The sequence below is a fragment of the Sinocyclocheilus anshuiensis genome, unplaced genomic scaffold (assembly GCF_001515605.1).
Source record: "Sinocyclocheilus anshuiensis isolate Anshui unplaced genomic scaffold, SAMN03320099.WGS_v1.1 scaffold1472, whole genome shotgun sequence".
NCBI classification, from domain to species: Eukaryota; Metazoa; Chordata; class Actinopteri; order Cypriniformes; family Cyprinidae; genus Sinocyclocheilus; species Sinocyclocheilus anshuiensis.
The window spans coordinates 18809-29964 of NW_015542453.1; the positions used below are offsets into that span (position 1 = coordinate 18809).

At 36.1% G+C, this 11156-nt stretch overlaps 1 protein-coding gene across 1 annotated transcript in view; it reads left to right on the forward strand.

The window, feature by feature from the left end:
* Nucleotides 1–2164: 2164 nt before the first annotated feature.
* Nucleotides 2165–11156, forward strand: part of LOC107693711 (carbonic anhydrase-related protein-like) — a 16753-nt gene continuing 7761 nt past the window's right edge. The window contains exons 1-7 of the mRNA XM_016493176.1: nt 2165–2726; nt 4489–4680; nt 6488–6612; nt 7231–7326; nt 7507–7569; nt 7658–7706; nt 7857–7969. Of these exons, the coding sequence (XP_016348662.1) occupies nt 2654–2726; nt 4489–4680; nt 6488–6612; nt 7231–7326; nt 7507–7569; nt 7658–7706; nt 7857–7969 (711 nt within the window). The 5' untranslated portion in view covers nt 2165–2653. The remainder of the gene's footprint in view (nt 2727–4488; nt 4681–6487; nt 6613–7230; nt 7327–7506; nt 7570–7657; nt 7707–7856; nt 7970–11156) is intronic.

Consider the following 11156-nt stretch of genomic DNA (forward strand, 5'->3'; position numbering starts at 1 on the left):
TCTCAAATATTTCTCATGTCTCATTTGTGTCTACTTCCATTCTCCTAAGGAATTTTAGGAGAAACATCTGAAATGCTGTTGATACTAAAATGAGAGATATATGAGAATCTCATCTAAATCTCCGGAGCTAAGGAAAAGCAATCACTGAGCAATATTTTTTTCCTATGGGCTATCCATCAAACTGAAAAACATGTTTGTTCTTGTTCAGACTGACACAGGAGTCAAAGTGCATGATTAACCGTACTCCAGTGCCAGTGGTGCTATTTGGGGTTAAGTGCTTTGCTCTGGCCACATTGATGGTGTAGAGCTGGATGGTTCTGGACTCAAAACCATTTCACGCGTGAAGGGGCAGGCAATGTCTACAAACCTCCTGTTACCAATATCAGTTTAAATGAATTTATTAGGACAATGCAAGATTTGTTATGCACCGTAATACACCATGTTGTGAGCTTCACCCTAATGACGGTTAAGGTATCAGAGATGAGAGAAATACCTTGACCTTAGATATTGATGAACTATTAAGATACATGACCTTTAATGGACTTCCCCTGAATATTTTTGAATAGACTTACGTACTATGTCTTCACATTTAGTCTTGGAAGAATAGTTGGAGGAAAAGGTATAGTTCACCCAAAAATGTAATATTTGTTTACATTTTAATCACCCCAGGCCATCTTAGATATAGATGAGTTTTCTTTATCAGAAAAGATTTGGAGAAATTTTGAATTACATCACTTGTTCACCACTGAATCCTCTGCAGTGAATGGGTGCCGTCAGAATGAGAGTCCAAACAGCTGATAAAAACATCACAATATTTCACAAGTAATCCACACAACTACAGTCCATCAATTAACATCTTGTGAAGTGAAAAGCACTGTGTTTATAATGAACAAATCCATCATAAAGGAGCTTTAACTTTAAACTATCACTTCTGGCCAAAATATGAGCCAAAATTCTTCCTCCAGAAGTCCATCCAGTGTTGCCCTCTCACATCAAAATCCACTGACATATTTGTTTAGAACTGTTTTATACTGTTTTTGCTTGTAAACAGGGCTTAATCTGTGCATATTATTCTCCTGAGTCAGACAAGATGACTTTTTAAAGCAATATTATGGATAAAGGACTCATATTTTAGCTGGAAGCAATGACAATGACAAGGTTTTATTTATTTTTTTAATTTTGTAGGTAGATTTGTTTGCCACCACTCGTTTCATAAGCAAGGTCAAACGTGAGTCAGAAATTAACACATTATTCGGTTAATCATAGTTCTGTACCAAACCACTTATATTCCTAGACTCTGAGCAGACGGTCATGTCTTATAATGTCCACTAGAGGACAGTCCTGTAATCTGATGAATTGTTCAGTGAAATAATTATTCAAACTATTCAACTGAATTCAAATTCCTCAATCCTGCTGAACACTATACCAGACACACCTTCCTGATAAAATGCGTTTTGATTCCTGCTAATGCAGATTTCCCAAAATATATCTGATATCAAAAATGTAAATTTAATATAGAGGATGCTGAGGTCATGTGACAACCCTGTTCTAGTCCCTGAGCTTTGGGGAGTAAAACGACCTACTTATAATTAATTAGGTAGTGATTGCACTTTTGTGTAATGTGCTGCCTTTAATTTTAGAAAATTAGGGTCAAAGTAGTTACTTAGTATAGAATTCAAGGCAATGCGCCATAGTGTTCACCTCCTCCAGTTGTTACAGTTTTTATCTGGGTCAATCAGTGCATTCAGGAGACTTTCATAAATCCATTTAGTGGAAGTTCAAACAGTTCTTGATAGCATAAGCTACTGTTGTCCAGCTGATAAAATAACATTTAGCATTGTAGAACCAAGATCAGATTTGACGGTGCTGACAAACAACAAGGTCTCCTGCAAACTTCTGATTAAAGTTGGAAACAGTTGTTTCACCGGTGGACAGGAAAGAACAAGCTAGAATAATAACCATCAGCCAGGGGAAAGCACCATATGGGCCCCTCTCATCCTTACCTTGAAAACACTATCAGTAATGTGCAAAGCAAACAATAACAGACCTTCCCTCTCTTCAGTCTCTCCTTCTTCACCCTCCCCCTGGTGGGTGTTTTTTTTTTAACCACACCTATTTCCTCCATTGTGGGAGGAACTCTCCAAGAGCAACATCACTCCTGCATTCCTGCCAGTGTGCACTGTGCTTCCCGTGTCCTGACTGTAAACCAGGCCAGACTGCTGAGCTGTTTCTATGGTGCTACATCAGAGGCTTAAGAGTCACTGTACGCAGCCAATCAGATGGCTTGTGGGGGAACCGTGTGGGCTGTAGTAGCTAAGAGAGTGAGTTTGTGAACTTATTTTTGTTTGGTACAGAGAGGGCAACTTTCCTAGAAGAGCACAGGAGAAGAAAACTCATCATTTTCAATGGAATGACAACTGGTTTCTGTTGGCTGCAGTCTCAGCGTGGACATTGAGTCTCTGAAGCTACTGAGATCAGTCACTTCCACTTGTATTGTTATAGACCACTTTCTTCATGTTTTATGGGTGGGAAGTGAGCAAAAGACGAGGAAGACTTCACCCTGGAAACAAGGTCAGAAAGAAGTAGTTTTTGGCATCTGCTCAGGAGAGAACGAAAGTTGTTCTGAAAGCTGTAGAAAGAAAATTCAGTTGCCATGGCAGATAATGTTATTGAGGAGACCGATAACTACCCTGGCAAAGATGAGCTGGACTGGGGCTATGAAGAAGGTAAGGATTCAATGAGAGAATCACTGGCTAATTCTCCTCTTTGTGAAACATGAAACTTTATTGGGTCCCACTTTATATTAAGTGGCCTTAACTACTCTGTACTTACATAAAAAAAATAAGTACAATGTACTTATTGTGTTCATATTGTATTGCAAAACACTTTTGCTGCTATTGAGGTGGTATACGGGTAAGGTTAGGGACAGGTTTGGTGGTATGGGTAGGTTTAAGGGTGGGTTAAGGTGTAAGGGATGGGTCAACAGTGTAATTATAAATGTAATTACAGAAATTAATTACAGATGTAATTACATGCAGGTATTTTTAAAAATATAAGTACAATGTAAAATCTTGTATATACACAATACGTGTATTGTACCAAATGATTAATTTAAAGGGATATTTCACCCAAAAATGAAAATTTGATGTTTATCTGCTTACCCCCAGGGCATCCAAGATGTAAGTGACTTTGTTTCTTCAGTAGAACACAAACTGAGATTTTTAACTCCAGCCGTTGCAGTCTATCAGTCGTATAATGCATGGCAATGGTAACAAAATCTATGAGAGTCAAAAAAACATGCACAGACAAATCCAAATTAAACCCTGCGGCTCGTGACGACACATTGATGTCCTAAGACACGAAACGATCGGTTTGTGCGAGAAACCGAACAGTATTTATATCATATTTTAACTCTAATACACCACTATGTCCAACTACTTTGGGGCGCACACAGCATCCGGTGCGTGAGGTGTGTACGCGCTCTGGCGTAGTTTACGCAAGCGCCGGAAGTGATCTCTCGCGCGTATACGTCACTCATTGTTTACACAGTGCACAACTGCAACGGTTTGAGTTAAACATTTCAGTTTGTGTTCTACTGAAGAAACAAAGTCACCTACATCTTGGATGCCCTGGGGGTAAGCAGATAAACGTCAAATTTTCATTTTTGGGTGAACTATCCCTTTAAATGTAAGTACATAGTAGTTAAGGCCACTTAATATAAAGTGGGACCATATATATATATATATATATATATATATATACTACCGATTCTTTAAATACACAGACAAAATTAGACAACTGTGATCTGTGACCACACACAATGCTGTCACTTTATAACCACTTCAGAACTTTTTTTTTTTAATCAGTACTCTATATTTTTAACTTGTAAAGTGCATAAATAAAAAATTAAATATAATTGCATAATGCATGTTTATTATGTTAAAAATTGTATTTAGACCAAGATTTTTCTTTTTGTGAAGATAGTCTTTTTTCCTAGCTTTATATTACTATTATTTCTAACAGTGTTCATCTATTATATATAATATGTATTCTTTACTAGTGAGATTATAGATCAAACAAATGAATAGTCAAGGAAAAGATGTGTGAGTAATACATATAGACAGGGTGAGATGAAAAGCAGCAGAGGGTAAAAATTAGCACATCCTGTATCCCCCTGTGTCTGCTATTCCTCTTAGACCCCTCAGTAATGACTTTGAGGCACTGGAGCTCTGGCAGCCTTTATTTAGTTTCAACATTGGGACAAAAAAATGGACCACTATTTATTATCTAATATTTTATGTGTGAACTGACACAAAGTATCATGGTGCAAAAGTTTGATTGGTGCAAAAGTTTCAAGGTTGAGCAGCAGGCTAGTGGGTCATGAACAAGGACAGTGCTATCCGCAAGATAAGTATGCGTTGAAAACTGCATTAGAATAAAAAGTTAGAAGATTGAATCAACGTTTTTGTCTTTTGTGCATGAATCCAGGTGTTGAATGGGGTCTTCTGTTTCCTGAGGCAAATGGAGAGTACCAGTCCCCCATAAACCTTAACTCTAGGGAGGCCCGCTATGACCCGCGGCTCCTGGAGGTGGGGCTTAACCCCAACTATGTCGTTTGCAGGGACTGTGAAGTCATTAACGACGGTCATACTGTGAGGATCATGCTCAAGTCCAAATCAGGTATAACATGCTGAACGTTCACTAAAAATGATAATTCTTCCATTATTTTCTTATCTTTCTGCCTTGTTTACCAACATGTCATTCAAAATTCTTTGAATGAAAAAATTATTTTTTAATTTGAATGCCAAAATATTTTTTTTTAACTACAGTTGACTAAAGTTCCAAAAAGGACAGAAAACAGCTAAAAGTACCATAAAAGCACCAAAAAAGAACTCCATGTAACTTTGTGTATCTACTGTAGATTCAAAAATTGCATTCTAGCATTAGAAAGAGAGTAAATGTTATCAGTGGATGATTGCTACACTCAAAAAATTGCTGGGTTATTTTTTTCTACCCAAAGGCTGGGTTGAGCATGTTTGGTCATATTTTGGGTTGATTTTTTTCCAGTGTTGGGTAGTTTTTGTGTTACACAGGCATTTGGTTAGTGGCTGGGTCAATCTCACTGGCAGCTGAAACTACACACCCCTCCCCCTCCCTCCGACGAAACAACCCTATGTGGGGCTACTTCAACCCAGCCACTGAGTTAGTCAGAGCGCGGGCTTTTTGCATCCTCTCCAGGAGAGAGCAGTTCTCAGCATTTTTTAGAGTGTAACACATCTTAAATGATACTTTGTTCGCACAATTTCGTTTGATTACAAAAGATAATAATAGTGCACAAGTCAGGTGCAGGGTTATTATACTTAAGTAAAACTAAAAAAATTGTTTAACACTTTAGACCAATTCTCACTATTAACTAGTTGCTTATCAATATGCCTATTAATAACATATTGGTTGTTTATTAGTACTTATTAAGCACATATTCTGCATGAGCATATTCTACATCCCTAATCCTACCCAATACCTAAACTTAACAATTACCTTACTAACTATTAATAAGCAGCAAATTAGTTTAGTTGAGGCAAAAGTTGTAGTTAATGGTTTGTTAATAGCAAGAATTGGAACTCAAAATAAAGTGTGACCAAAAATTGTTACTTGAAAAAATTTGTTTTAACTGATGTAAAATAAAATAAAATAAAATAAAATACAAAAGACTAGTTTAAAAGGCTGAATTTCTCATTTCCATTTAGTTTAACTTGATGTACTAAAACTACAAACTGAAATAAAAATGTATAAAAAACTGTATAGAGATTTAAAAGCAACAAAAATGGATAAAAATGACAAAATGTCAAAATCAATTAATTTTGAATTAACAAAAACTATAGTATCTCAATTATACTAAAAAACACTGGTCAGATGGATTCGTTTTTTTTTTTTTTTTTTTTTAAGTTTGACAGGTAATGAGCCATTTAAAATATCAGATTGATATGTTAACAACTTCTATACTGTAATCTTATGTAACGAATCAGTCCACTGAAGGCGAGCGTAGTGAGAACCCATGTGCAGTTTTATTTACAAAGGTGATCCAAACATCCAAACAATAATCCATGACTTGACATGAACAGACTTGACTTGACTGGGGCAAGGAACACATGACAAACCCCAAACACCACATTACATCTTATTATACTAGTTTTCACAAATACTGACGTTCTTATAATTAAAAAATGGCAAATATCAGGTATTATAACTGCCTTGGATTTATCCATTTAATGGTTGCCCATTATTTGGAACATGAGGGCGATTAAATAATGACAGAATTTTTATTTTGGGCTGAGCTATCTCTTTAACCAAGATCTCATTAGTGGCATCACAAGATCTAGGTTACGGAGTGGTTAAATGACATAAATCTGCTGTCTGTGAGAAACCTATATGTACACAGTGAGCTTGTTTTATGTCATTTCATCCTGTTGTCTTTCCTGTGTCTCAGTTGTGACTGGAGGTCCACTCCCTAGTGACCATGAGTATGAACTGAGCGAGGTGCGCTTCCACTGGGGGAAAGAGAACCAGAGGGGATCTGAACACACTGTCAACTTCAAGGCTTTTCCTATGGAGGTCAGTATCACACCGCCAGTTCTGGCCATTTCACCATTTTCTCTTTTTGGTTCTCTCACTTACTCACTCTTTCTGATGTTTGAGGGACAGACTAAAACAAGCCTGCTTCACACCGCACACATAAACAACACATTTTTATTTTGGGGCCTACATTAGCAGGTCACAGTATTCACTCTGCATAAGCAATGCAAGTAACACCAGCACGTCAGCTGCTGTATCCATTTGACTTATAAGGAAGGAAGCCTTTTTAGCTACAAAACCATAAACTGGGAGCTCAATCCATGTCAAAAACAACAATACCACATGCTCCAAAGAGGGATTCATCATCAAGTGATCTATTCAAATCACCTGTTCCTGGCACCTGCTCTCCTACTCCTGGTCTTCTGTACACAATGAGAAAGATAAGGACCCGCTCTTAACGTGTTACCATGTTTGTCAACCTGTTACTATATCACGTTTTCTCAAGTTGTTAGCACAACTGCGAGTCAAACCAGTCTTTTAACACAACACAGAATTGGCATCATCACCTACCTTCATAATTTGGCATACTTTGTATATGTTAATTTCAGCGTTCATCTTATTGCAGATCACTTAATTAGTAATAAATGTCTCTCACAGCTTCATCTAATCCACTGGAACTCTACATTATTCAATGGTGTGGAGGAGGCCATGGGCAAGAAAAAAGGCATTCTTATCATCGCCCTGTTTGTGCAGGTATCACACTTCACCACATGGAGGTCATCATAACAGATACAAAACTACCCAATAGTGTTGTGTAAATAAACATGGTATTAGTGGTGTAAATATAGAAAACCTTTCAAGAGAAAGGCTGTTTTTTGTGTCTCTGGTCTTCTTGCAGTCGGCTGACATAGTGCTCTAATTTGTTCTATGCAGATTGGGAAGGAACATCTTGGGCTGAAGGCCATCACAGACGTCCTGCAGGACCTGCAGTATAAGGTGAGCAGAAGAGCTGGCTCACTAGAGACTATAGCTAAAAATATGACTCATATGCTTGTGACCTAAAATGTCTTTTTTGTGTGTACAGGGAAAGACAAAAATAATTCCATGTTTTAACCCCAACACATTACTGCCTGGTAAATTCATAATCTGTTATACTAATATTTGTGTTTTATTTGCATGTTTTGATATTTGATCTTTGCTGACAGCATCTTGATATATCCATTAGTTAAATGTTACCAGTGTGCAACTGTATCTGACCTTATCCATTTCGTCTGCCTCCTCAGATCCTCTCTTAAGAGATTACTGGGTGTATGAGGGCTCTTTAACCACACCACCCTGTAGTGAGAACGTCACCTGGATTCTTTACCGTTACCCCCTTACCATCTCTCAGATGCAGGTAACACCTCCACAGCTATTATTAAATAATACTATTACTCCAATATGTATGTAATATAGCATATATACTGTAGTAGTGGCCAAGTGTCTGGCCTTGGAAAATTGATATCTTCGCTCTATTCAAACATAATGATAAGTTTATGTAGATTTTCTAAGCATATTGCGTAGCTGTGCTTGGAGAGTGTTTATGTGCTCCGTGTTTCAGTTCAGTCATTTGTGATAATGCAAGGAAACATGCTTATTGAGGCATGCACATGAGAATGGCTGCTAATCAAAAACAAGGGAGAACCAATAAAATATTAATAATTGATTATATTGTAGTCTATGTATACTTTATTTACTCTGAGCTCCTTGTTTTTTAATATGCATTTTGTGAGCTGTAGTTTGCCTTTTCGCCAAATAATTTTCATCAGTACCATACCCAAGTTTAATTTTTTTCTCTTACCAATATAAACTTGTTGGTTTATTAAAAGCAAATATTGTGCAAATGTCCCCACCAGACATCTTTTGGCCTTTTGGCCACTGCTGAGTATATACTGTATTTAACTACAGTGTGTAGATTTTTTTAAATGAGTCTCTTGAGACCACATTTGATAAAAAAAAATACAGTAAAACAGTAATATTGTGAAATTATAACAATTTAAAATAACTGGTAACACTTTAACTAATCTCACTATTAACTAGTTGCTTATTAGCATGCCTATTATTAACATATTGGCTGTATATTGACCATATTCTACATCCCTATAACACCTACCTTACTAACTATTAATAAGCAGCAAATTAGTAGTTTATTGAGTTATTGAGTAATAAGTTGTAGTTAATGGTTTGTTAATAGCAAGAATTGGACCTTAAAATAAAGTGTGACCAAATAACTCTTTTCTATTTTAATGTATTATAAAATGTAATTTATTCCTGTCATGGCAAAGCTGAAATTATTCTAGTTTTCAGTCACAATGTTCCTTTAGAAATTATTTTTTAATATGCTGATTTTGTGCTTAAGAAACATTTCTTATTATTATCAGTGTTGAAAACAGTTCTGCTGCTTAACATTTGTGGGGAAACCATGATGCAAAGAATACCGCTATTTAGTTAGAATAGAACAGCATTTATTTAAAAACTAAATCTTTTGTAACATTATACATGTAACATTTTTACTTCATCAATTCAATTCAATGTATCCTTGCTGAGTAAAAATATATCTTTCAAATATCAAAATCTTGCTGACCCCAGACTTAAACTAGTGCATAATGCCTCATCATCTCTTAGAACATAATTTATATAAACCCATAAAAGGGGAACTCATAAACCGACTTGACGTGACTTGAACAGAGTGGGGTTTACCACAGTGATATACATCATAAGTTGAAGAACAATGTATGCTGTTTGTCTGCAACTGCATTATCTTTGATCTCAATGACTGGCAGAGCAGGGGTACTTTCAAGTAAAGTGATGTGACGTGACGTGACATGTGGCCAAGTATGGTGACCCATACTAGGAATTAGTGCTCTGCATTTATCCCATCCTAAGTGCACACACACAGCAGTGAACACACACACACTGTGAACACACACCTGGAGCAGTGGGCAGCCATTTATGCTGCGGCGCCCGGGGAGAAGTTGGGGGTTCGGTGCCTTGCTCAAGGGCACTTCAGTCGTGGTATGTACGTATATATTGATTATGAGGTTAAACATGAAAGCAGGTCAGGGTCTTGTCTGTGCTTGATGACTTTAGTAACATGTTTGATATAAATTGTTTCCTTTTCGGATTAAGTCAACATGCAACACTGATATGTTATCCCCGTTTTGTACTTGAACAGGGTATATGACCCTGCTTATGTTATGACTTCAAACAAATACTTCAGACTATTATAATAAGAAGTTACAATGGATATATAATAGTGAAAAAGAGGAAAAAATCAAAAAGTTAAAGGGGTCATATGATGCGATTTCAAGTTTTCCTTTCTCTTTGGAGTGTTACAAGCTGATTGTGCATAGATAAGATCCTCTCGCTTTATCATGTTTCCAAAAAAGCTCACACCCAGGGTCCACATTCAACACTCACATAAGAAAGTAAAAGAATGGAGTTACACACCAGTGTTCTGCCCTGTTTAAGTCAAGTCAGATTGATTTACATAGCACTTTTCACAACACACATTTTTTCAAAGCAGCTTTACAGAAAATCAAGATGTTAATGTTTATAATATCTTCTTAACTTTATGCCTTATAGTTGCATTGATCAGATTAGAGCTGGTCGATAATATAGTTTACATTTGATTTATTTTATTTGATACAGTACAGCTTAATGTGTGTGTACTGTATCTGGATAATGTTGGTATAGTAGTTATATAAATCATTATTAATGAATAATGTGTTAATTTATTTGATTTTATATATTTATATTCAGGGACGTGCACAGACATTTTGAGGGGCAGGAGCTCAAGTGGAAAAAAAGGGCACTTCTCATATCTATTTGATTTTTTTCTAAACAAAACGTTAAATATATTAGGGGTGCGCGATATTAACAAAAAATATATCTCAATATTTTCTGGGATTTTATTGATATTGATAATTAGACGATATTTTGCTTGTGCTGAATGCAAATTTTATTATATTTTGATTGTGCTGATATCTTAAGGACTACTGTGGACAGCTGATTCCTAAAGTTTTTGATATTCTGCATATTCTGTGTGGTGATCAGTTCATAGCAGTGATAGAAATGAATCTTTTCACCTTTTATTGGCATTTTTACCTTTATAAAGCCCTTTTTTCTAAAAGCGTGCATCAACTGTTCAGTCAAATTCTTAAAATTAATCAATCAATTAGAATAATAAGTCATTTGGGCTATTATCAAGCAAATGAAATCAGTATTGGCAAAATTAATCTTTGCAATGCAGCGAAAACTAAAAAAAGAAGCGAAAAGAAGCTGCATTAGAAGTGGCATTTAGATGCATTTACACACTGTTTAATGCAGGACATGAATGTATTTAACCTGCAGTTACAAATGCATTAAAACGGTTTGATATTTTAAACATAAAACAATTTAAATTATTTAAAAAAAATGAAAAGATACTTTAAATGTGAAATTAAAACTGCCAGCAGGTGGCAGCAAGTAACTGTTAATAAGTGAGTCATTGCGACTGAACCAAATCATTTAAACAGTTGATTCATTCAGGAACAAAACAGCGT